This window comes from Strix uralensis, chromosome 20 (genome assembly GCF_047716275.1).
Source record: "Strix uralensis isolate ZFMK-TIS-50842 chromosome 20, bStrUra1, whole genome shotgun sequence".
NCBI lineage: Eukaryota > Metazoa > Chordata > Aves > Strigiformes > Strigidae > Strix > Strix uralensis.
This window is the reverse complement of record NC_133991.1, coordinates 3,020,490-3,048,293: the sequence shown is the minus strand read 5'-3', so window position 1 is coordinate 3,048,293 and position 27,804 is coordinate 3,020,490. Positions and strand designations below refer to the sequence as shown.

Genomic DNA, 27,804 nt, shown 5'->3' with positions numbered 1-27,804 from the left:
ACAAGACATGGGAGAACACTGAAAAATTATCTTTTTTGTAATAGGCACAAAATACTGAAATTCAGCCCAAAGCAGAAGGCCAGTACAAATAATTTACATCACTTCAATTCCAAAACAGTCTGGTGCACTGAGAACCACAAAGCACTTAAATCGTTTTAGTTTTTTGGGAGGTAGAGCCTTGAGAGGTAGAGAAATGCTAGAGGAATTGAGGAATTGAGCAAGACTGAGGTCTTCAAATTGACCAGTAATTCTGAATAATCAACTTCATGGTTGTCAGCTTTGGTTTCCAAAACCTGTTCTCCAGAAATGGTTAGCAGTAAGCCTGCAGAAGATGGAAACACCTTGTGCTTTAGCACCTCTGGGAAGAAAATGCATCCAAAAATGTAAATGAGCACATCAGAGCAAGGGCCACTGGGGAATGTGTGTGCAAGTGCAATGCTTGGAGTGCCTGAACGGCAGAGTAGTCTCAGGCATGGGAAGAACATAGAGTTGCTCCAATTCAATTTCCAGCCTGAGCAGTGAACCTCTCCTTGCTTCTGCAAGTCTTTTTGGAGTTACCCCTGCACATAAATTGTCTGATTCTTTCCATGAACCAGAGGAAATCCGTGTGTTTAATCCTCAGGGAAAATTCAGCTTAACGTGGATGTGCAAAATGTACACGTGCAGTGTGTATGCCTACACGCACGCACATACTGCATGTAAATATTACCCCAATGCAGTACATAAAGCCCTTTCCTCCTATCCCTTCCTTTTTTCTTTCGTACAGCTTGTCCATAAAATTCTGCTATTGGAACAGGACAGCGCTGCTGGATGGTGGGTCTCCTTCCCTCGCGCCCCACCAACAAAACCTCTTTATGAGTGAAATAGATGCCTTGTGTGTGCAGGACTCCTGGCATTTTACAAAGTGTATCTGGAGCCAGGCTAGGCAAACGTTAGGAGCTGTTTGCTGAGTGCATTTATTGCCTTTGCATAATTTATGAGCTGGAGGGGTTTGACCATCATTCGTCTCTGCCAGAGGCTGGCACTGAGGGCTCTGGAGGATGGAGCTGTAAATTGGATGGTGTGCTCCTGCTGAGCTCACAGCAAAGTCCTCGGGTCAGTATGGGAATTTAATACCAGGAATGGAACTGTTTTCTCAGAGTGCCATGTGGGCCTCTGTGCAGCAGAGGCTTTTTTGGCAGCCACAGTGACTGGCCAAATCACGAAGCTGTCAGTCACTGGGCATGTTGTGAAGGGAGCCTGAGCATTTTTAATCGGCTTGGCATCCGTGCTGCCTCCATAATGGACACCAGTAGGTCTCAGTCCTTCGCCATATGCTTAACTCTGGAGACAAGGTGCTTCTGGGTATAGCAGTAATTATTTGATGTGGAATTAAGCGGACCTTGAAATTAGAACTGGACTGTCGGAAAGCAGGAGGCTTAACACTTTGATGGAAATAACTTCCCACCAACATCACTCTATGCACTTTCTCTGCAGATTCACTCGGATGCGGGTAACTGTTTTGCTGGCAAATTCAGATGTCACTGCTGGCATGTACTCTTCTCCCCAAGTACCTCCACACTGCAGAAAACACAAAACCCTGAGCTCTTTCCAAGCTTATGAGTCGGGAAAAACTTAATCTGCAGCGGAGGAGATTCCTTAAACCAGACAAAAAAATGATTGGGGAAGGAGAGGCTGCAAAACGCTGTGACCACAGCTGGGTCACAGGATACAGGCACGTGTGCCCCCAGCAGTAGGAGCCTCTGAACCGTGCTGCTGAAAAGGAATCATTCTTGCCTGCTTATATATCCACTTTTTAGCCCCTTCCTTTCTCCTTTTGGATCCAGGTATTACAGTCAGGACTTGTATTGGAGTTTGTCTGGAGGGTGGGCAGGGGACACAAACAAATGGAGCAATTGGTTCTGAGGTCCCTGTTTTGGAACATATAAGATGTGTCAGAATGCATCCATGCCTATAGAGCACGTGGTGTAGGGACCCTGGAACTGCTGGGCCCCCCTGGCTGTAACCTAGCAGTGGAAGAAAGTGCTGTAGCCCAAAAGTTGAATTTTTCCAACAACTGTAAAATAGAGATAGTAAATGGGAAATCTTTATGACATGCTGTGATTACCATGGGTGAAAATCCATGTGAATGTTTGCTTTTTTGTAACTGTAGGGCCTTGCTTTGCAAACATACTTAACTATGCTTACCCTCATATCAAAATCTCGTACATGTAGTCACACTGAAGTCAAAATGCGTAATATTTACAGGGTAAGGGTATGAGTACTTTATATAAATACCATACTGTTCTAGAAACCTGCAGTTTTCCTTCCGTGAGTTAAGTACATTCTCTTCACTAACTTGATCATTGCGTGAGGGTTTCAAAATTCAAGCTAAAACTGTCTCATATCAGTGTTCCCTCTCATTTGTTTGTTACCAGGATATTTAGGTGCAACTAGTGCTATATAAATCATTTCAGTTATTAAATAAATTTCACTTCCATTTCTATCTGAAATTATCTGAAAGCAGGTTCTAATTTTATCTAATCTTTGCTGTATTTAAAATTATGTGAAAAATACCTAGAAATAGTTCTTAGCTTTCATTTGTTAGCATGTAGCTCATTGGTGTGGGGAGGGTCCCTTTTCATCCCCTGTACCAGTGAAGATGAGGAAGAAGCCAGTGAAAAAGAGAAGTTATAATTAAAGAACACACAGAAGATGACTTGATTTGTGCAAATCACATACATAGTGGGTGTATTTGGCTATGTCTGTTCACATCCCACTGTACAGTTAACCTTTGGAATTCACAAAGTGTAACTAATTTCAAAGCAATTTGGTTGAAAATACTCAAAGACACATTAAACGGGATACAAATGCATAAAGGGCTTAACTGACAGCTGTTAAAACATAACACAATCAGCTGGTCCTTGATTTAGGAAAGCCGGTTCTCCTGTTGGTGATCTTATGCTTTCCTTTGAAACATCTGCCATTAGATCTGCAGAGCTATGAGTTCATCCTTGAATGATACAGACAATTCACTCCCCTAGAATCTAAAATTGTAATTTAAAGAAAAAAAAAAAAAAACACAGGAGGAGATGTTTTCCTCATTCTTCTGCTGTAGAGGTAGCCAAGTGTGACCACTCCATATAGTTACCCAGAATATTAGGTGGGATGAATCAGAACTGTGTCTGAGAGAAGCAGCTAGGTGCAAGTGAGTTGCATGGCCCTTACAGTCCTATTTCCAGCACAGCTTTTGTACTTCTAGCAAATGTAAACGTGTTTTGGGTTTCTGATGCTTATCTGTACTGAAGCTTGATTCATGTAGTCCTGCTGTATTTCTATAGTAGTAAAAGTTATTGAAAAATTGAGCAATGGCACTTGATAAATATCAAGACCCGCTAGTGTTACTGTTCAACATTTTATGGTATTATGTTTCCTATGATATCTGGGCTACTCTTGAATTACAGAGAGCCTTAATGAATCAATTAATTTGGCATGTTCTCGCTTCTGCTGTGATGTCTGAAATCTTTAGTTCAGCAGTGGTAAGCAAAGACATAGGCTGAACCCTCCAAGTAGCCCTGGAAAATGGCAGCCTTGCAAATGCTTCTCTTCTGGGACAGGCAAACATAAGCCACTTCCATACCCGCCTATCTGAGGAGCCTTTGAAGCCGATGTGTTGGCAGGGAGTATGAGAAATTCTGTCCATCAAAAGAAAGCAAAACAGCCCTCTAATACTGTTTTTCTTCTTCCCTGATCCAACTTTGGGGTCTAAATGTGCTCATGCACCTTCAGCTCCTGTGCATGTGAATTAAACTAACAGAGGGCATTGCAAAAGGCTTTTGTTGCTTTCAGTGCAATTTTTTCATAATTCAAACGTACAAATGTATTGTCTTCAACAACGGTGTGGGGGAAAATTCCCTCCCATACAGTAACTGAGCTTTTTCCTAGAGGTACCAGGTTTGATGCCATAGGGTTTAGGAGTGTTTCAGCTATGTTGTTCATAGAAATCTTTCATTTTTTTGCTGTAGCAAGTTTCTCTTACCTGTTCTTTTTTTCTCTTTGTGTTTCAGTGTGACAGTGACAGTGATCAAGAAGAAAAGGTAAGAAAGGAAATCTGTATGGGAGCAAAAATAATCTGTTGTATTTGTTGGATTAACTTATTCCTCTTATTCTGTTATTTATTCGAAGTTTCTTTTTGGATTGATCTAAAGCATCCCTATATAAGGAAAAGACTTTGTTTAATTTAATTTGGAATAGGCCTCCAAGGAAGTAGAATTTTAATGAATATTTTGGAGGCTACACAATTAATCTCTAAGCATATTGATGCCACGGTTTGTGTGGGTTGGTTACGAACACCAGTCTCACTACCAACCCGTTCTATGGCTACATTTTCCCTTGGGAAGTTCTAACAGCAACCGAATGTTTGTAACCCTCACATTTGCACTTTTCAACAGTTATTTGACCACTGTTATTGCCTGTTTTGCTTCTCTGCAGGCAAGGGTCTTCAAACATAAATTGAAGTGTTATGGTGTATATATGTATCTATTCATTTACAAAAAACATTTAAGAACTGTATATTAAGTCAAGTGACATAACTTGCTGATAATTATCTCAATAACTTTGGGTTTCTAAGTGGAAAAAAGGAAGAATGTCATGCTGAAAAAGTCAGACACTGATCTCTAATGCTGTTTATTGTTTAGAAGACTAATGAAGAACTAGTGTTCACACTGATGCACATTTTTATGTCTTATTTTATGTTGTAAACAGACTAACATTTACCTTCCTTCTTTGGCAAAAAATGAAATAATCATCGCAGCAAAACTGGTCTAATTTCTTTATTTCCAGGTTGGATTTTGTGATTTTCATTTGCATGTTGAACCTTAAGGGATGTTTTGATAATGTAATCACTTTTGCCTCCTCTTTCACTGGATAAATTGGGGGATGGAAGTTGGGGGAGGGTAAAGTAATGTCAGAAAATATCGTTCATGTAATGACATTGAATTGTTTAGAGTTTCATGAGTAGTTCTGTTAACTAGCTCCGAGTCAAGCCAAGAAGAGAGATGACCATGCTGGTATGCAGCTTATACAACAGAAAAGAATAAATATGTTGTAAAATCTACAAGGAAACAATGAATACAGAAATCAACTTTCATGAATTTAATCAGTTTTCTACAGCATTTGTGTAGCAGGAAGCAAAGGAAATTTTCAAACCATTCTGTATATAACCGCCAAAGCTTTGCCCTTCAGCTCTTTCGGTAATTTCCCAAGTAGAGATTTTTTTTCCTCATGTTTCTTAATAATTTGCTAACTATGTTAAAGAACCACTGTTTACTTTGAACTGCAGTGATTTCCCTTTCATAAGGGAACTAATCACTGGAGTTAATCAGTGTGACAACAGAAAGGGGAGGTTTTGTTGGGTTTTTGCACAGAATATTAACCTGCACTTTTAGATATGAATTTTTAATGCATTACCATTACATTCCATCCTGTGAAGTGATTATTCATTTTCAGGATGTTCCTTATGCAGTGGAAGATGATAAACTGAATTTCAGCTCCTATGTTTATGGCACCCAGAACTAGAAGTGTAATTTCCTGCCACTACTGCATTTGCAGAGCTAAACCTCTGCCAGTTTCATAGTATTTTTCTCTTACAGCACTTCTATATAAAAAGGCAGAGAGGCAGCTTTTTGGGGCTAGTGGTGGTTTGCTGGTTCAGGATCGTTTCCACAACACAATACAAGAGAGACTCAAGATTATACCTCAGACAGAATATCCCAGTACTTGTGCAGGAAGGATTTAAAATCCAGATGTGTTTTTCATCTGTGTGATCTATATTTTGTCTTCCCTCTTAATGAAATGAGATTAAGTGCAGATTCAAATATCCCTAATAATTTAGTGCTTTTCAAATCTCAGAAACAGACCCAGATTTTGAGTTTTATAGCTCAGGCCCAATTCTAAAAGATGACAGCTAACCCTGGCATATTTATTCAGCCTGTGCTGGCAGCCTAGGCAAAGATCTAAAGGCCTTGTTCTGCTGTTAATTTGAATTCAGCATATGTAGCCTGTTATAAAATGCGAGACATCATCATTTGAGCAGGTCAAGCATATTCAGATGAAGACAAATGGTGCTTATTTGATTTTCTTAAAATCAGGAAATGAAAAAAGTGCTCTCTGGAGAAATCATGTTCTGCCTGACTTAGATGATAGACCAAGGCATGTACCCCAGATAAGAACAGGCGCTCGTCTTGCGGTTTTTATCTCTGAAGGACGGTCGGGACTGTCAGCTCGCTGACATGTGCATTATCCATGTCATTTTAAACAAAGTGACCTGTAGAAAAGTGCACTCTGCCGTGACATGATAATGGGCTGTTGGATGACAGGTAAAGTACACACTATAAAGGAGGCTGTGCGTTATTCCTTTGTTTAACTGACAAGTAGAAACTTCTTTTCTTCAGACAGGCAGGATCTTTTAGATCTCTTTCAATAGGACCCAGAAGATTTTTGAATTCCTGCTTTAAATAAAATAACATTTTTAGGACCAAAAATTCCTATGAGCAAAATGCACTGGGAGAAGCGAAGATGCCAACCCTCTGTGCAAGAGGTTGATCGTTTCATTAATAATGCTCAACATCCTCAGTTTTCATTAATAACCATAGGAGCTGAGGGTACTCAGCAGGATTAGAAGTTTTAAGATCCTTGACCCAAACGTCTTATATCATGATGAGGGTATTAGCCTCCAGCTGTGGAGCTGTTCTAGAAACAAATTGTCAAATTGCTCTTGGTCGGTCCTTGGCCAAGGTATTGAGGATTGAGGAGTTATCCTCCTCCCACCAGAAACATCTTTGCCTGAAATGTTTCTGGGAAGTGGAGATCTACTTTTCTTTAGGATTGTCTCTTGCAGATTTTGATATCCTGATGTATACAGAGTGTATGGTATATTGCTGCAGATGAATTCTGTACCTGCTGTTCGGAAAATGGAAAGGAAACAATCTTGCTTCATTTAGGATTTCTGAGGGCAAACTGACACTGATCCTTCAGTGTGCCTGGGAAAGAAGAGGTACATGCGAGGTAGGAGTAATGCAAGACAGATACATATTTCTACTAAAATAAATAAGACCTGGAATCCAGAAAGATAGATCAGTGTGTTTGAATAAAAAATGGCAGGTCAGTATGATGAAAGGTGTGTGACAGATCGAAGTGGATGAAAGACGAGTTGGTTCAAGCATGACTAGATGGGCCACAGTAAAGTAGGAGAACACAGGAAGGAGCAGGACCTGGGAAGCTGAGGAGCAGATGAATAGTGAGTGGTGACAGAGTAGGAAAAGTAATGTCTCCTAGGCTGTTAGTATTATTTTTTTTCCCCACTTGAATATGTATCTATCTGGCTGCGTAAATCATTGTTGATATCTGATCTCTATTAGGTGATGGCTGTGCCTCCAATCCATCTTCCCTAGCCTTTAATTGGGAGCCGACAGACAGAGTCACTTTCTGTCTATGTCTGCCCTCAAATGAGACATTTCTCCAGAGGTTTCTCTGGAAGAAGAAACAAGGATATTTAATTGAAAAATGATGCAGCCTCTGCTTAACAGTACTATAGCTAAGGCTTTGTCAGCATCTCAATTTTAAATGACATGTTTCGGGTGGATAATTTATCTATTTATATAGATTCATGCTCCTTCATTCCAATTTGGCACAGTACTGGACTGGAGCATTCAAAGTAGGCATTTCGCTCTCCTGTTGCTAAAATACCTGAAGAGATAGCAAGTGTGTCTGTGGAGGGACAGTATATCTGGAGGACTTGCGTCAGAATGTGAAGCACTAATTCTTAGAGAGATGTCATTTTCCATCCTGGGATCCTTTCAGCGAATGCCACTGGGATTTCTTACTGAATCAGAAAAAAGTACGGATCCCAGGGGAACTCAGATTTTCTCCATTAAAAAGTCTGTCAGTCTTACTCTTTGAGCAGGTCTCCAGAGCTGATAATCTAAAATTAGGGCAAGCTATTGCACTGCTGACAAATTTAAGTGCAGCTGTATTATCTCCTGATATGTAGATACAATCTTTAAAATTATACCCATGGTAATTAATACAATATTAAAAACATAAGTGCAAACACATAGTTTGTCTTCTGAAAACTAAAGGAAATCCTGTTTTGAGGAGACATACAGGCAGCTTTGATAAGGAAGCCAAGTGCTAAAGATGAGGTAAGGAGTAAGGTCCTTTTTTATTCACCATATCTACCATTTCCTCTCACCACTCTGTTTAATTAGACTGATTTTAAAATTAAGACTCAATCTGAGGCACTTTAGGAAAATATTTCATTGATCAAGGGGGATTGCTTTGCGATATACACAGAGTTGTTACTTATGCCTGATTCAAGAGGAGAAGAGGCCTGCTTCTTGCTTGAATTTTATCCAACTTTGATAGGATGTAGAACTTAAAAAACTTACTGCAATTGATGACTTAATTCTGTGTATACCTTAGTAGTACCCAATCAGTTCTCTCTTGATGAAGCTCTTAAACCTCATTAAAATGTGTTTTTCCCCACTAGCAGGGCCCAGCAGCATCTGCTGGTTACGGCTGCAGCCCAAGCACTGCTGAGTGTTCCTACTGAAACGGGCTTTGCTTTGGGTGGACTTTGTGTAGGATGCAAAGGGAGGAAGGAGGTTGGTCACACCGCTGGCTAAATTTGCAAGGTGTTGGCATGTGGTCAGAGAGGAAGAATAACAAAGCTTACTCCAGCTTGGGAGGGGATTCGGAGGGGTGGGTGTTGTGCTTACTTAAGAAGCCTGTGCTGATGGGGGTGTGTTGCTTGTGAGACTTCATTGAAAAACCATTGAAAGCACCGTGAGAGCCAAAGAATGGTATTTCTTACATCGGAATGTTTTTAATGATAATGCTAATACATTTGATTGCATATAAACCAGCTACGAACCAAAAATTATGGCATGGAAAATATCATAAATCACTCTGGTACGCTCAGATAAAGGGAATGGTTATTTGTGTGTATCTATACACACCTGCACCCTGGGTATAGTTCTGAAGTGCCTTTGGACGATTATTTTGTGTATGGCCTTTGGAGAGAGATTTTGGAGTAGTATTTTGGCAGACGTGTGTCGCTCAGTATGTGTAATTAAATATCCACACATACAAGTGTTCGTGTATCTGTGTGTGTGTGCATTTGTGTATAGTTTGCTTTACAATCTGCTTTTTGCTGTGTTAAAAAAACCCACAAGTTTTAACCTAGCTTTACGAACTCGACTGGTTTAGGTAATTATAAATGCTCTGATATATTTATTAGAAGAGAAGCTTGGGATGGGCCTACTTAAATTATGCCTTTCAGTACCACTGAACAAATGCAAAATTCGTTGGTCATGAACTTCAGAAGCCATTTTCTCACTGCCCTCCAGATGTGAAGTGTCCTGCTTAGTTGTGTCTCTGCTGAATAAAGAGACCATCATTTTTAGGTGTGCTGGCCCACATGTCAGCGCTGTTCTGTTGTTCCCTTTCCTCCGAAGCGTAGGCAGGGCACAGCAAATTGTCCTTTCTTTGGAAACAGAAAGAACCCAAAGCCACCCCACCATAAACTGTGCTAGAAAACATAAGTCCAAGGTAAATAGCTGCTTTGCAGAGGGCTGGGTTCTGTATATTCTGTTGCTGGAAGTACAAGGTCTATCATAAGTGGATTAAATGGTGGTGAAGTCTCTGTCTGCCATCTTACATATTACAGAGCCCTACATGTATAGATGGGTGCAATTCACTCTCATGTGGGTAGTTGCATCAGTCTGGGATTTTTTAGTAGGATGCTTGGAAAGAAAACTGTATTGGGGACGTTTTTTCCCTCACTGCTGGGAGACATGAGGGAAGGAAGAGTTTGGGTAGCACTTGAAAGAAAAACGTCCACCTGGATGATGCCAGTGCTGTAGCAGATAGATAGCTGTAGCCAGCTAAACTTCTATATGGCCACCACTGTGACCATATAGTAACGTCTGTACTCTTCTTACTGTCTAAAAACTCAACCAGGGTTCCAGTTTGGTGCTTATGCACTGCTGGAGTATAAATAATAAATGATAATTTTCCTGGTCTGAAAAATTTCGTTCATAGAGGGAACTCTCGGCATTTATTGAGCTAATGAAAGAAGGGTGTATCATCAGAGTTCATTTTCTCATCCCGTTCTCTACGCTCTTCAACTCTAGGTGCAGGTAGACTGGCGTGATTTCTAGAGGAAAACTTGAACATATCAAGTGGGTCATCTCCAGTCTAGTAAGAGAACCTGAGAAATTATTGTGTAGCCTTAAGTTGTGTGAGATGTTCCCCAGCACTGTCAGCCAGGGGAAAGCACTGGAAAGGGAGCTTCCATGGGGCTGCAAGCTCCTGAGGTTCAGGAAGGGGGCACTGACTGCAATACGGGGGTGGACTTCTGCGTGGGAGCTCCAGGAGGGGTTCGTGGTGGGAGCCTTCTCTCCCCAGACTGGACCTCCGGGGGGTTTTGTGTGGCAGGTTGCAGCTGGTAGAAAAAGGCTGAGTGGCTGCTCTCGCCCTGAGCAATGGCACACTGCGCTCCTGGAAGGGCAAAAGGATTATTTACAAGTATAAGAGGGAGGTGAATTCTTGAAAAAACTCCTTGGATGGTGGATATCAACATGTTTAGCAAACAAGGCTGCGTGGGGAAACGGTGGCTGAGAACCCAATTTTAAGTGATTACTTCAGGTCATGGGATACTAATATCTTACTGTTTGGCATATATTTATTTTGGCTAAGGATAGGATTAGAGAAATAGTTTTTCAGTATTATTCCTAAAACTGTTTCTGCAAAGCCAGGATGTTTCCCATCAGTGCGATTTATACTGCATATTTGTACAGGTGTTGTCTTTTTAACTCTGGAAAATGCAGCACCTTAAACTTGCCCCGAGGGTGAAAGATCACCAAGACTTTATATGCTAGTAACGCTCAGGCAATCATGAAGTATTTCTTACTGTTTAAGGCCTATTAGGAGGAAAGATAAGGATCCTTTTTATTCATTTGATGTGCCACATAGAGGGTCCCTACAGCTAGAGTGGTAATAAAATTGGAGCCAAGCATGTTCGTTGTAAAAGATTATGCATTTGCCACTAAGGGGAGCGAACATGTTGTTTACAGGCGTGGGTACGTGCTCTCCGGGCTGGCTGTGCCACGGTGCTTTCAGCCCATGATTTGTCCTGTCCTTTATCATCTTTGTCACTCGGCAGCATGTTGTCATAGGTAACGTATCACTCCTCGCTCCCCCTACCCTCTCCCCCTTCCCCCGCCCAGCTCCCCTTTCCTTTTTTTTGTACCCATTTCGTGTAGAAAATTTGTATTTACTTTGGGAGTGTAATTTGTTCCTCATGGATAATGTGACCCTTAGCGGAGCTGGATCATGGGTTAGTTGAAGTGATATTTTCCGCTAATGGTAGTCGTACATCATTGCTGTCAGCTCGGGTTAGGAGGCAAGCACATTACAGCTCCATTTTACCTCTGCAGGCATCTGGGATTATTTGCCATAACTGAGTATGACATGACCGCACTACAGAGTGCATTAAAATTTTACTAGCTTCTCAGGCAAGTTCCTTGGCTCCAGCCTGCCTTCAGGCAGGCGTAATGATGGATACCTCTAAGGTCCTGACTTCCTGCACCAAGGATACTCAATGTCAATGGCCCAAACAGGTTTTGCTCTCCCCGGGGCTTTAGACCATCTTCTGGCAGTTGAGTAAACAGTCAAGAATTGAAACACAGGGAGGCTGGCACAGATGCCCCCGAACGCTCCTCCTAGGGTACGGCGGTGCTTCGAAAGATCGGACGCTGCCACATCAGTACCTTAAAATGCTGCTCAACCATCAGGTTTTGAAAAGTATCGTTTGCAAGCTTCTTATGTGGATAAAAGTAAAATCATTGTATGAAAATTAGAATTAATAGCAAAAATATCCAGGATTGTGGAATGGTATGCAGTAAATGTGTGTCTGCGTAACAGGCATGTACCATGATGCAGAGCCAACATGTAATATGCAAATACACCAAACGTTGATGTTATATTTGTATGTTCATGTTGCACTCTATCCATGTAAGTGGTATGCAGGTTCACATTGTACAACCGTAGCAGTGCCTGTGTGTATTCATTATTTTAAATGTTTACTATTTTTGTATAAGCAATTACTATTCTCATATAGGATCTTAGAATATCAGCTATAGCTTATATACATGTATATTATTTTTCAGAATGTGTTTTTATGTATACACGTGCATACTATGAAAATAATATACTTTATTTTCATTGAACATATCTGTTTATATAGATGTACTTTATTTGCAACATATCTGTTTATATATATTGACATTCAAAATTACAGGTATAGCGATACAGAGAAATGTGTATTAAGGAAATTTAGGGGAGAGATTAAATTGAATATAGTAGTGGTTTTAAATGCTTCTTGAAAAAGCATAATATATACTCCAAGATAATTTTATTGCAGCCTCCTAGTGGTTTTATAAATATCTACAGTACATGTATGCGCTGCCCACAAGCTTTCCTCCCCACAGCAGCACTAATATCTATAATACTTTCAGGCAAAAGGTACATAATTATATAGGGTATTTCTGTAAGGTAAGTAGGTGTTGTGTGTATTTGAAATCCTAGAAGTTGTTCTCTTCTGTCTTCATTCTTATTTTGTGAGAATTAGCAGATGGAGGAACAGTGAAAAAAACTTTTGTTTGTTTAGCTTTTTTGGTTTGTCTTTTGGAGTCTTTAATTGCATTTATATTTACAGTGAGGTGAGAAAAGTGATAGGACTTATCAACTCATACACTCCTCAGTAGAAGATTGTCTTAGGTTCAAAGTATCCCTGAATGCCCATCTTTCCATGTCAGATCATGCCATCTGAGGTGCACTCTGCTTTTTCTGTTGTTTCATCTCGGGCAGAGTTTTGGGATGCAGTACTGATTTAGACAACTTGATATTTTGTTTTGGTATAACACATTCCTGGCAATAAATCTTCCTATCTTTATTGCAAAACTTAGAGCCAAACTTTACTAGGCCCAAGAGTTTTATCTGTGTATAGATTGTAGGATTTGATTCTCTGTAGGGGAGGAGAGAGGAAGAAGAGATTAAAGATTAAAGCTGATGATGTGCTCAGTGCTATACAAGAAACAGAAAAGACAGTTTCAGACATCTCTAAGGATAACATGCAAATTCCTAAAGCCTTCCCAGCAGCTTAGATCACAATAAGAAAGACTTTCCAAATGATAGATAGTTTTGCTTGTTCATATTTTAGTGTTACATCTTTTTTTTTTTTTTTTTTTTTTTAATATGTAGCAAAACTTTTATCAAAGTAGTTCCGTGAAGGTTGTTAGAGTACGTGGGAACACCAGGCAAGATTTCATTTTCAGGGTGCCACTGATGCAGAAGTAAGTAAAATCACAGCATGGTTTTCTGATCTCCCATGTAACAAGAGTTGTAATTTAAAGTCAGTGAAGAAATAAGTGTGTGTCTGTGTGTGCACGATGTACGTGCGCACACATGCTCTCTCTATCTCTGAAATCCAGACTTTGAATAAAAGTTATCCTGGGTGATGTGGATTTTAAACTTAATTTAGAGTGTGTCAACTGAGATGCCTTATTAAGAAATCTACGAGGTGTCTTATTCTGCACAAGTGTCTGCAAACCTTCCGCACAAAAGTAAGACTAGATATCCTGACAGGAAATCTATGTACTGAAACATGCTGGCACATTTCTTGTGATCTATACGCCTATATATAGCTATTTGTTGATTAGATATATGCTTTATATGTGTATTTGGGAGTAGATGTTAACAAGTGTGCATGTATGGAATGTGTGTAGGGAGAAAGACAGAAATTGAGTCTGTGGATCTTAGTGTTTGGCCATGCCCAAACATACCTAGATTATAAAAAGTGTTTCTTTAAGGGCTATATGTTACTATATGTTATTCAAGTATAATATTCATATACACTTTATGCTATTGAATAACATCTGTTTTTCATAACAAATCAGATTTTATAATCATGTATGAGGCATGCTCCCCATTCCTGAATGTCTGTTCTCACATTTCCTCGAAAAGAAAAAAGTCTTAGGCTTGACAACTGAGAAGGTGAGACATTTCTTTGGAGGTTTCTTTAGAAAGAGAAGAAAAAAAATATTATATATCGAAGTTATGGTAATTATTTCATGTTTTTAAGAGTCTTGGAGGCCACAACACATGTAACCATCTCAGGTTTCTCACAAACATATCCAAGGACAGGCTGAAAACAAGGAGGCAGGAAATTAAATGCACGCACCAATGAATTGAGAAGGATTCCAGCAAGTACCGCTTTGGTTTTCTGCATATTTCTCTCCATCTGGCTCAGCACTAATAAGGGTATTGTGAACTTGGAAGTGGTAAAATATAGCTACTGTGTATCTTGGATTCCAGAAATTCCCCAAACAGGGTAGAAGTGAAGAGAGTAACACGTGGTTTGAATTATGGTTGGGCCTACAGGTACCAGCAGAGCAAGGATCTTTCTGGACTTTCACCTTTCTGTCAATCCAGCGCAGGTTTTGCATAATCTCTTCCTCCCTCTTCACTCACGGTCCCTACAGACAAGATAACGCCTTCTGTGAAACTCTCTTTGCCTGCACCTTGCTATGTCACCCATGAATGAACCCCTCGTTTATTTGTTGGAAGGATAAGCCACCAGGCTGTGGTGCAAGACCTCAGGTTATCTACTTCACGTAGAGATGTTTTGAGAGTCAAGGAGTTGTAGTTTTAAGAAAAGCAGATGTGCAAACAATGAGTATGTTATAAATGCTTAACAGTAACGGAGCACCTTACCTTAGCTGGTGTACTGGGAGGTAACTCCACGTACATGTTGTAAGCACCTCTGAAGGACACAGCACATGAAAATAGGAACAGGTCAAAAACATGTTTAACTTTTAAATGGCTGGGTTCTCCCAGGCTCTCACTATATGCACACCATGAGCTGGCTGCTGGCCTCCACACTGAGAGCTACTGGTGAGAACTGAGAAATGTGGAAGAAACGGCTTAAGGTGAACCTGATGTGCTTTGCTTTGAAAATGAGAGTCAAATTGTGTGCATTGACTCTTGCAAGCCTTTCCCTCAACTCTGTTGAAAGTCTGGATTCACTTCCAGGCGTTACAAAGATGCCTGCTTTGTAATTTTTATCTAGCAGGAAGCACCAAGATGACCTTTGTGTCTTTAAAAATTGCCTAGGCTTTCTAATTCATGCCAGTATCTCCTCTTAAAATGCACCACTGAATTTCTGGGCTTCACAGGCTGTCTCAACATCACATAGAAGCTGACTCTGGACAGTCAGACAATATTAAACAAGGTTGTTCATTCATAACAAAAGCATCCTAATTGAGTTACATTATTACATTAACTGTAGCAATCAGATTGAACCAAATCACTGAGCGATAATGTCATTTTCCAGGGTATCATTTGTAGAAACCAGTTGTGCTGTAAGATGCAATAACTTACTTAATCCTGTAGAGTTTATGGTGACTTATGTGTCATATCAAATTCCTTACTTTCAGAGAAAACTGAGCAGTTAATGCATGGCTGTGAATGGGCACTGAGTGATGAATTTATAGAGAAACATTTAGCAGATCCTAGACAAAACTGAAGAAAGAGTGATAGCATGTAATAATCTCAGATAAAGGGGCTGTTCTAGGAATGGGTAAGCCCTGCAACAATTTCAAATTGTGAACTTCTGGCAACACATTGGTGGTACTGTTTGTTTTAGGAGGTTGATAGATGGTGGCTTTATTGGCTCTGAGTTGCCCATTGAGCACAAGTTCTCAGCCAGAGACTGGGAAGAAGGATAGAGAAGTTAATTTTGAACTGTACGTGCCAAATGTTTACAAGTAACCTCATTTGGAAAACAGTTTTTGTTGGCATTTTTATGTGCCACCAGGATTTGGGGCGGGAAGGGGATTCTTGTTGCTGCGTTTATGCTTTTTTGTCTTGTTTTGTTTTGCAAAATCTTGATGACTACAGGGAGGAGAGGAGAGGTGTCTGCTAGTTCAGAGCAGAGTAATAGGATTTGGAACAGGACAGGGTCAGCCCCAGTCAGCTGTGACTGGGGAGGGACACATCCCTTCGATGAATGCAGTGGGGAGGGGAGCACTAAAAACCATTCAGCCTCCCCAGTTAATGCATTTCTGTCTTCTGTCCTGTGCCCTGCTTTGTTGCTGGCATGCACAAATCATTTAAACTCAGTAACTGGGTTTCTGGTTTAAATGACCTCAGTACAGCAGCACGTGAGTGTGTGGCCCTCCTTACCTTTGTCATGATCTCTGGTACAAAATGCCTTGTAGCCGCAGCCACCGAGGATGTCCATCGCAGAGCGAGGGGTGTTATGTCTTCTCAGACTTGCGTCCTGTCGAGGCCAATCCTGCTTTTGAGTTTACCTATTCACAGGAACTAAGAGGCTTGGCTCATTTTCTGTAAAACACTTGCAGTTCCTGCACTTCCCGGAGCTGAAGAGGTAGGAAGTACCTACACTTTGGTAGGAAGTACCTGCACTTTGGCCACAACAACCCCCAGCAGTGCTACAGGCTTGGGGAGGAGTGGCTGGAGAGCTGCCAGTCAGAGAGGGACCTGGGGGTGTTGATTGACAGCCGGCTGAACAGGAGCCAGCAGTGTGCCCAGGTGGCCAAGAAGGCCAATGGCATCCTGGCTTGCATCAGAACTAGCGTTGCCAGCAGGGACAGGGAAGGGATCTCACCCCTGTACTCGGCACTGGTGAGGCTGCACCTCAATTACTGTGTTCAGTTTTGGGCCCCTCACTCCAAAAAGGCCATTGAATGACTCGAGCGTGTCCAGAGAAGGGCAACGGAGCTGGTGCAGGGTCTGGAGCACAGGTCTGATGGGGAGCGGCTGAGGGAACTGGGGGGGTTTAGTCTGGAAAAGAGGAGGCTGAGGGGAGACCTCATGGCCCTCTCCAACTCCCTGAAAGGAGGGTGCAGAGAGGGGGGATGAGTCTCTTTAATCAAGTAATAAGTGATAGGACAAGAGGGAATGGCCTCAAGTTGCACCAGGGAAGGTTTAGACTAGATATTAGGAAGTATTTCTTTACAGAAGGGGTAGTCAGGCGTTGGAATGGGCTGCCCAGGGAGGTGGTGGTGTCCCCATCCCTGGAGGTGTTCAAGAGGCGGGTTGACATAGCGCTGAGGGATCTGATGTAGTTGGGATCTGTCAGTGCTGGGTTAATGGTTGGACTAGATGATCTTCGAGGTCCTTTCCAACCTAGATGATTCTGTGATTCTGTGAAGTATTGCCATCACTGCCTGACTGGAGCCACTTCTCTTTGTTACGTTACCAGGGTCACTTTGACTGATGGTGTCAGTGCACCATGATAAAGCAGACGGGCTGCAGGCTGAATAAGATCAGTTTTAGAGGACATTGCAGGGAAGTTAAGTCAAGGCTGTTGTTTTCTATATGGTAGAAATCCATACTATCTTGTATTCCCAGGAAAATATAAACATGCTGGAAGATCGATGTTCGTACTTGTCATATGTCGTCAAAAATGCAATGAAAGAGAGGCTCCATCACGACTTCTGTCCGACCGCTACAGTGCGTTTGTTTCTCTCTCCTGGTCCAAGAATAACAGGAATAACAGCAGCTCTGAACTTACTCATTACGTGGTCTTTGGGGCTCTGTTTCACTATAAACATAAGGTTCAAGATAGAAAATTTTCTGCAAACTGAAGCCTGAAATCCAAATGATGTTTTATTACTTTGAAATTTTTGTTTCTGTACAGCAGCCCTCAGAAACCCCTTCCACACTGGATTCTTGCTGACCTATGCACAGTACAGACACAGAGAGAGAAACTGTCCTCGTCTCCCAAATATTTTGATACAAATAAATGAGATTGTGTGAATTGGAGGGGAAATTAAACACAAAGAAATGACATCAATCATTCATGTCAGTAGCAAATCTAGGAAACACAGATCTCCCAGATCCCATGCTTTCCATTTAAAGTTCTTTTTCATTTTGTTTTTTCTTAGTTTTGTGGCTCCTAATGGTGATTTGTGCATTGCTTATGAAACAGGGGACCTTGGAGCAGCCTGTGGATGGTTTGTGGAGCATCACTGCCCTTGAGTGCCAATGGGACAGACTGTGTAAGGGGCATAGTGTTTCCCAGGACACTTTGAAGACCAGTAGTGGTCCATTGTTCCAGAGATTTTTTAGGATCCTCTGATGCCACTTGCTGACACCCCCAGCAAGTATTGTCTGCACTGTGGGAACTGCCAGGTTTACTGCTTAAAGTGTGTCTCAGGACTGCTCAGATGGCAGTATAGTGTTCCTTGTCCTGCATGGGAACCGGACAGATCTCAGTAAGATTAGTGCCATTTAGGATTTACTCCATTAAAATCCATAGTGTTGTTTCACATTTCATCTGGTGCGAGGGACGCCTGAATCTGTGATTCTTGTCACATACTGGCCCAGTATGTGATTTCTGGGGGTCTTGGGGCATGAAAGTGAGAGGTGACCACTTTCACACTGTGCATCTCTGGGTTTTTAGGTGGCGTGACAACTGTGACACTTTCTAAGTTTCTTTTCTGTGAATGATTTATATGTACGGTAACAAAATACTTATTTAAATTAATGATTGTCCTTAAGTAATTTAATGCTTGTTTTTGTTAATAAGAAACCTGACTAAAGAGCTTTCAGTTAGCTGCTTTAGCAAATCATTACAAACTCCCTGCTACTTCCTGTGATAACATTAATCAGAATGAACTCATTGGCTACTAATGCAGATGTTGTATGTAATTCAGTATAAATTCTATTGTAATTTACCATTAATTAGTGTCCACTTATTCTACAGTGCTAAATGACACCAAGCACCCTGATTTCAAAAATCAATTGGAAATAGGAGTGGCTCTACCTACAGACACTAGGGAAAATGTTTAGAGCTGGTAAAAAAGCCTGAATATCTCTCAGAGATGGCAACAAAAGCTTAGGAAAATATATGGACGAGAAGGTCCACTCAGCTGGTTTAAGGTCTGGGAGCTCCATCATTTCAAGAGGGACTTGTGCTTCACAGTAGCTCAGAATGGACGACAGTGCTATAGGGGACACATTTCCAGCAGTATTTTTTTCATGTATTTCTTTACACATAGGTGTTATATGGACTGGATTCCTCTCTAGATTTAGGGTTGATGATTGTTTATCGTTTGGACTATGCTGTAGGGTGGACTGCACCATTCCAGAAAAGCAGAAGAGCTGATGCTTTGGGCTTCTGGGACAGGTAGAAAAACCAGAGTGTGTTCCTTGACTCCATGAAAAGCAGGCTGAGGAGGCTTAACTGAGCAGTTTTTATTCTTTTTTACAATAGAAATGAAGGGCTGAAGTTGAAAATGCTCTTTGCTCTGTTCCTTTTCACAGGGAAATGGCACGTTTTTCTGGAAGTTCATTCTTATTCATAAGAATATTTTCTGTATATAAATTCACTAAGGTTTTGTCAAAACTTCCCATAAACATATTGCTCAATATATAATCTGTTTACCACAGTATTTGCCATACCAGGTAAATACATTAAAGAAAAATACATAGAAAACATAGAAAAATACATAGAAAATACGTAGAAAATTAAATAGATGAGCAAGAACTAAGTCACACTTTAGTAGTGTGTTAAGGATGTTTTCTGAGTAAACACCAAATCCTAGAACCAAAGCACCCCCTATATAACATCTGTTTTGAAATGAGGCTTTTCTGTTAGAAACATGAAGTTATGGGAAGCAAAGAGAATAACAAGCTAGAGCTGGAAGTGGACAAGAGTAAACGCTTCGATTCACATTGAAATGATTTCTCCTGCCTAGTATAATTTAACCTGCCCACACTGCTAAACTTCTATATTACACATTTCTGTCAGAATGTCAGGAGAAATGATAAGCCTTCTCAAAGCTGCAACCTGTATTACATACGGAGAGCATTCCAGCCAGGGTTTTCTTGTACGTTTTTAAGACTTTTAGCTTGGTCTCTCAAGTATAAAGGATACCCTACTTCATGACCCCAGCCTCTTGTTAGTTGATAGATGAAATCTTTTCTTAAGCCAAGTCCCTTGTCTATTATGTTTTCAGAATTCAAGGTTTCTCTTTAAGCTTCCTGGCTTACTGCCAAAAGTACATGGCTTTGTTACCAGAAGAAATTGCCTTTTTATTAACAGGAAGTGGATCTCTGAAATGGCAAACGTGCTGATCTGTTTCCAGGTGAGGAAGAACACTTTTATAGGTGTGATCTCATTCTTTTGCCACTGACAATAACTACAAAAAGAAAAGCAAAAATTGTTGTGGTGTTTGGGGCTTTTTGTTTGCTTTTTAATTTGGAAAGCTGGGATATAGCATAAAAGCAAAATACAAGCTGTAGTCATTCTTGTGTTTTAAATGTTCTTTTAATCTCGTCCATACCTGTAAGCTGTAGTCTACATACCGAGGAAAAATGCACATTAGAGTAAGTGGGGGTTTTTCTTCAATGTCATCTGAAGAATTTGAGCGTAATGTAAAACAAAGAAAGAGGACTCATTTCACAAGGACATCTCTGTTAAATTGTGTTCTGGAATACTTAAGCAGAGAGTGTGGTATCAAATTGATACAGTAGAAGGAGTATTGTCTGTACCATCTAGGTTGGAATCTGGCCATTGCAATAGCATAACTGGTCAGGTAAGTTGTGGATCATCACTAATTTCTCTGTGTCACACCAGGTAGTTTTACCTCTGCCATCCTGCTTACTCAGGACTTACTAGCAGAAAAAAATTCCAGGCCACAACTAATCAGACAAGTGATTTCATTTAACTGAAATATCAAGAACTAGTTAGGAATAGATTCTTTTAGTAGAAGGCATTCATGCTTATCTGTAGATACTGTTAAAACCATTTTTCTCTTTTAGATAATGACCAAGTACTGCAGCTTTCTAGATTTCAGTAAATGTGGTGAATAATTGTGGGGGGGAGAGGGGGGGAATAATTAAATTCGGTACCAATTGAGAACCAGTTGTAGTGACAGATACTTTATTTCACCTTCATGCAGAACTGTCTGTGTAATAAAACTCCTAAGCACATTTTCACAAGTACAGAAATACCAGTTCACATTTGTACGAGATCTGAAAGAAAAAAGGCTCAAGTAGTATGCTAAGCAATAAGGCATCATAAGTTTATTTAACTGATTGCTGCCTACAGTACTTGGGTAAATTTCTCAGGACATGAAGAACAATGAAACCGTGAAGTAGGAAAAACAGAATTCAAGACAAAGCATATTTTGAAGAGCTCTTTAATTAGTTACAAAGATTTCCCCCTACCCCTGCCTTTGAACAACAGAAATATTCACAAAAGCCTTATGAAAGATTCCCATGTAAGACGCTCCTTCCCCCACTGTGGAGTGCCTTTACTTATAAAATCCACAGTAAGTACCATCACATTCCCTCCCTTCTTTTGCTAATATTGACCTTGTAAGGGACTAGATTTTCAGTTGTTATAAATCAGTCTAACACTGATTACTACTGAGCTTTCTTGATTTGCATCAGCTACGGCTCTAGCCTGAGTGCTATCGTCTGAGCATGAAATGAAGACAGAAGTTACTACTAAATGAAGCTGACCCTTTCCTTTAATTTGCAGTCGGTGGAGGAGCTCCTGAAACATGAGTTGCCAGGGCTGTATCATTTGTGTCCCTCAGACGATCATAGTTCAGGTCATGCTGCCAGACTTTGTAGCTAAAACCCAATTGAAAACCTGGGCATGTTTGTTCTCGCCCCATTTTTATATCCGGGATAAAAAATTAGCTCAGTGCCCTTGCTCAGGCGTCATGACAGTTAACAGGGAAGAATCTGCGATGGGCAGAAGTAAAAACCTGCAATCCATCTCATGAATTGCACTTCTCCCTGGCAGGCTGAATCTCTCCTGATCTTCCTCCTAACAAATCCAGTATCTTACCTCGTCTTGCAGATTTTAACATGAATCACTTGTAGTCTAAAAGTCAATGGAAAGAAGGTGATTGGAGTGTAACCACTGTGGTCTGTCATCAGGATCATACTATGGCAAATTCATGTGCAGGCGTTTTTGTGTGTATCTTCTAATATTCACTAGCTAGCCAAAACTCGTCTGGTGTCCTCTAAGGAGTGTGGGGATCTTCTGTTAGCTTATTACTTTAGGTTAAGCATTTCTTGGGAGTGCTGAAATGCTTAATGCTGAGAGGTCTTTGTGGTTTTTCAGATCAGTGCTCTGATTGTGATGACATGAAGAGAAAAAATGATTGGGAGGATCTGTCACCTGGTTTCATTTGAACAATTGCTTTTCCCCCTTGGTCAGATACAGGACATAACGGGAATCACCTAAATGTAGACAGATTGCAGTAACACACATGACAGTTCTTTATTGGTTTCCATTACCTATGCTGCTCATTTCCCAAGAGGAGAGGGCAGCTAATACTGTATATTTTTTTAACATAAACCAAAGGGAAGGATAAGCCAGTGCATATGAAACAGTGTCTCTTTATTCTCCATATGCACTGAATTGAATTGCAATTTCCTCCTTTCATTTTCTCTCGGTTCGCTGTATGTCAGAGGCAGACAGGTATGTTTGTAGTCCTTCACCAGCATATGATCACTGGGAGCCCACAGGTAATGAGTGGACACACGTTGTGCAGTGACAGGGTTTTCAGGCACAGCTCCGCTAATGAATTGATGGTGCTACATAAAAGCTTGGGGCAGCCAGCCCTCCTCTGGGGAGGGGAACCTTTGCACACTCCCATTTTAGCTTATTGCAGAACCTTTCTGTCTCTGTATTAAGTATTTCGCACCTTTGTTTAGATGTTTAGTTAGCTCTCATCATCGTATTCATGTATATATATATTCTGCATCTGCATATCTGAGCAGCTGGCAGTCAGTACTGGGGGTATTCCCCTGCAGTGTATGACATTGCTCTTTCCCTGTGTGGAGACTGAATATGATCTTCTCCCTTCTGCAGGAGTACACATCATTACCAGGTGGGGATAACAGAGCATTTGGGAAGGGTTTGCAAATGTGCAAGAAAGTAGACGAGGTCCCAGTAAAGAAGTAGGCCAACTGTCTTCTGTTGTCTGGGAAAAATCTTTCTCTGTCCCCTTTTCTCCTTTTCTCCCTTTCTCCTCCCCACCTCACCGAGGATTTTCTAGCTGTTTCTTTGAATAAAAAAATTAATAATGGGAAAAGCTTGGAGCTGGTCCCTGGGGTAGAATAGTGGCTAAGGATGAAAAAGAATGATTTGAACAAACAGTCTCAGGAGGATAAATGAAGTGCTATATGTATGACTTCTGTAAGTAAAGGAAAAATATATATAACTAAAAATATTTGCCTAGTTAAGCAACTTCTATAATAAAACTTAAGCCACAGTGTTAGCAGCTTGGAATAGATTTTCAAACCCAGCCAGACAATCTAGGAGACAGTATTTAATTTTCTAAAGAGACATAGCATGTGTAGATGTCCAAATCACATGAATTCCTAAGGACAAGATCTGTAGATGGCATTTGGATGCCTGGAGTTGTGAATAGGCTTCTTATGGGATTTTCAGAAGGACATAAGCAAATCAGGCAGCTAACTTGTTTTGATTTTTAATAGGAGTTGCATACCTAACTTGCTTTTTATGTCTCCTCCTTTCTGCAGGGATTTTCCTTCTCTAGCACAAGACAGTTTGAAGATGGTACTAGGAAACATAAGTCACTTTGCTTATAGAAAATGTACCCTGAGTTCCTAATAGCCATTCTGACAGAATGTAAACTGGAAAGGATGTTTCCGTTTCTCTGATATGGGTCATGTGTAGCTGCTTGAAATACTGGCCAAACGCTAGCCCTTTCTGCCAGCCCTTTCTGCCAGCCTGCCGTTCGCTGTTCCAGGCTCTGAAAAGCAATGCGTAAAGCTCAACCAGTGAAGGCTGGGCTGGCTTACATTTAACAAGCATTAAATAAGGAACTACTTTGATTTTCCTAGGCTAACACACACTCCTATTCATAATGCATTGCTATAGAAAACTTCCAATTTAAATACAAAAAATGAGAACGGGAGATATTTTTGTGGCTCTTGCTGCTGTATTGTGCGCTGCATTGTTATGCACTCTGGATGGATTCTGCCCGCTTTTTATTCAAATGACCTCGCTGTCATGTTCTGGGGACCTTATCAAAGACCTTTGCCAAACTGCAATAAACCATAACCACATACCAAACCCTGATGACTGATAATCTTGGAAGTGGCAGTTAATTGGTGAGAAAAACCCTCCGCGAGCCCAGAGGCAGGAGCAGGGCTCCTTCCCCAGCTCTCCTCTGCGGCACCTCGCCAGCAAACTCTGGGCACGTAGGGAATGAGCTCCTCTCCACTGACCCCATCCTCTGCTTTGTTTTGTTCCTCTGTTTAAGTAAGTAATCTCATTCTGCTGAGATGAAATTTTTCTATTAAAAGGGAAAAAAACCCTTCAGTCAAAACAACATTTGGGGGAGAGGAGGAGGGAGGGGGAGAGGAGTCCTCCTCACAGTTTGTTAATTGGTTCTTTCACCTGACAGTAGTTTGTGTCAATTAACTTGATACTCGGTGAAAGTGAAATTAATCCACCTGGGTCAAAAGCAGCTATTAATTTTTAATCAAAACAAAATGCTCACTCGACAGATTTGTAGCTCCACTTAGAATAAACAAGATACGCATGAGGTGAAATGTGCCACCAGGCTCCGCTCCACGGAGATGCTCCTGGGGATAATTTCTTTATCTCCTGTAAAGGGCAGAGGTGAGGTAAGTCAGCTGCTAATGACATTCTTCTTCCAAAGAGGCTGTTTCTCCAGTGTGTCACCCCTGGAAATCAAAACTTTCCCACAGTGGATGTGTGTGCCCTCTGTGCAGCAGGGCTGTCACAGCAACACCTGTGGAGGGACTCAGATACAAGAGCTGCCTCACATATGAAAAAGACGTGCCCGGACACGCTCACCCCCTGCCCCGGTCGGTGCAGGCCATCCCTCCCTCTTGCTGCCTTCTGCGATACACCCAGCCACAGTCACGTCCCTCCCCTCCTCCCCGTGACACGCTGTGGTACAGCCGGGCACAGGCGTGCTGAACTTCATAGCGCGTCCCCCTGAGGGCCTCTGCTCTATGGCCTCCGCTTGACATGGAGAAGATGACTCTTTCATTAATAGATGATTAGCCCTCTTTCTGCTTCTTCCATGAAAGGGGACAGGGGGCAGAAGGCTGTCCCAGGATTTCTTCTGTCCTGTGCGTGAAAACAATGAGGACAAAAATCTCATAGAAATTATTTATTTTTCAGAAAAAACATGATGCTGACTAGCCATCATATTCAGTTAGATTAATCTAAAAAGTAGTCAGAAGCAAAAAGCTTGCTTTTGTGTATGAGATGCATTGGGATTAGATGCTATTAATAATGAACTATGTCAGACCTAGCACTTAGGAGTTTTCCTTTTATGCCAATGAGCTGAAGGAAGTCTAGGTGAAATAAGCTTGACGTATGTACAAAAAGCCTACTTCAGAGTAACTGAAGGTGGTTTAAAATGCCTTTTCACTCTCCTCCTTTTTGTCTCTCTCTTTCAGTCTCTTTCTCCTGAAAGATTCTTTCTCTGTTAGACTCTAAGGAAATAAAGTAGGAAAAAAACCCACTTTGCTACATACTGAGCATGTAACAGCAGCTCTTGGACTGTGGCCCCAGGAGCTCTCATAGTGCTCTGAAGAACAGATTATTTGAGACATGGAAAAGGCAATGTAGTAAGTCCAGCCTGGGGGGCAGAGGTCCAGGGAGGACTGGAGTCCTACTGACACCCATATTTCATGTGTGACACAGGTACCAGCAGAGAGGAAACAGTCTCTGGTTTATACCTGAGGTGCTAAGGCCAAAGGTTTTAAAAAAATAATCTCTTGACATCTGATTTTGTAGAAGGAATGCTCTATTATGAGCCCCATTGAGCATAACTCAAGAGTGCTAGAGATGTCCACATCCACCAGATTGTCTTAGTGTGAGGAGGAGAAGGCTGAGGGGAGACCTCATCACTCTCTACAGCTCCCTGAAAGGACATTGTAGAGAGGTGGGTGCTGGTCTCTTCTCACAGGGAATTAGGATAGAACAAGAGGGAACGGCCTTAAACTGCAACAGGGGAGGTTCAGACTGGACATGAGGAAAAAATGTTTCACAGCAAGAGTGGTCAGAGAGTGGAATAGGCTGCCCAGGGAGGGGGTTGGAGTCACCATCCCTGGAGGTGTTTAAGGGTCGTTTGGATGAGCTGTTGGGGGATGTGGGGTAGGGGAGAACTTTGTAGAGTCGGGCTGAGGGTTGGACTCTATGATCCCGAGGGGCTTTTCCAACCTGAACGATTCTGTGATTCTGTAGGTGCAAGTTGGCAGGTGAATTTAAACAGGACATAGTGGACAGCTGAGTCACCTGCCAGTTGCATTTGGAGAAGCTGATTATTGTTCTCTAGCCAGCACAGTACACCCCCTCTCTTCTGGAGACGATGGATGGAAGATTAATAATAAACTGGGAATAAACTGTTCCTCAGGGGGTCCAGGAGGAAATTCCCATAAGAACTCTGCAGCTGGTCCACTATGGTAAGAGTTGTGTGTGTGATTTGTCTCTCCTCTGAAGCCCTGGGTTTCAGTGCCGTGGTATGTGCTGTGTAGTGTAACCAGCTCACTGTGTGACTTGACCTTGTCCAGTGGAGGACTCGGCAGTGGTTGGCATGTGAGCTGCCATTGCAATTAGCAAGCACTGGGAGCTCTTAAATGAGGAGATGTAAGTCATACTGCACTCTGCAATGTCTGAGTCCTATTGTAAAGCGGCTCACTGAGACGCCCACTCTCACAGCTCTACTCTCTCATTACTTTGTTGACAGTAAAAGCAAAATATTACCTGTTGGTTGTCAAGGTATCAAGCTTTAGAGGGATTTTTGTATCCCCCCCCCTTTTTTTTTTCCCCCAAGTAGTATGATGTCTTGGGATTTTGAGACACTAATTGGATTTTTTTTTTTTACTATTGCAAATATTATTTTATGATGTGAATATGTCTGCATACCTGAGTGCTGTGGGCAATTTATACCTGTGCAGCTTATTACCTGCTCTTGCACTGATTTGGCCAAATGGATCAGAACAGTACATCTCTCTGAAGTAGTGTATTAATCAATAGTATATAGCACTCCTTGGTGCAGCGGTAGCGTGATCTCATATGTGACACTGCTCTTTCATGTGTTTCTCTTTTCAAAGTTGTAATTAAAGTAAATCACAACCTATGTGCTGGAGTTAATAGATATTTTTATTACACGTGCTCAAAGACATAAAATGGTTGCTAGTTCTTCCTTCTCTTCCAGCTGTGTCTGGTCCACTTAGCTGCCAGGATTGCCTAGAGAATGTATAACCTGGATTCTTGTTAGGATTTTAACAGGAAAGAATATATTCTTCAGTGACAGGGACAGGCAACTGAGTGAAAAAGGAGTGACAGACTCCTCCAGCGGGCAATGTCTCATATGCAGAGGATATTAACAGGCAACAGCGAGGCAAGGATAGAGTTCAGAGCATGGAGGGGCTGTGCCTGTTATACATTAGAAGTAATAGTAGTAGAACTAATAATAATAACAACTTTATACAGGCAGACCGATTAGCTGAAATTTGCCACTACCCTTGATGTTCTTGTGGGGGGTGCCACAAAACCTATAGTGAGCATAAACTGTCTGGCCCTAATTAACTCCTAATTCACTAGAGATTTTCAGCAGCAAAGGAGCCATAAGGCTCTAGCTGGGATATCCCATGTGTGCTTCATCCAAAGGGAGACAACCAAGCGGTGGGTTATCAGCA

At 41.4% G+C, this 27,804-nt stretch overlaps 1 protein-coding gene across 7 annotated transcripts in view; it reads left to right on the top strand.

Moving 5' to 3' along the window:
* The window catches only part of AUTS2 (activator of transcription and developmental regulator AUTS2), a 795,956-nt gene that overhangs the window by 547,949 nt on the left and 220,203 nt on the right, over positions 1 to 27,804 (top strand). For all 7 annotated transcript variants that reach the window (XM_074890685.1, XM_074890686.1, XM_074890689.1 and 4 more), the window contains one exon: positions 4,047 to 4,076. In XM_074890685.1, coding sequence (XP_074746786.1) covers positions 4,047 to 4,076 — 30 coding nt within the window. The remainder of the gene's footprint in view (positions 1 to 4,046; positions 4,077 to 27,804) is intronic.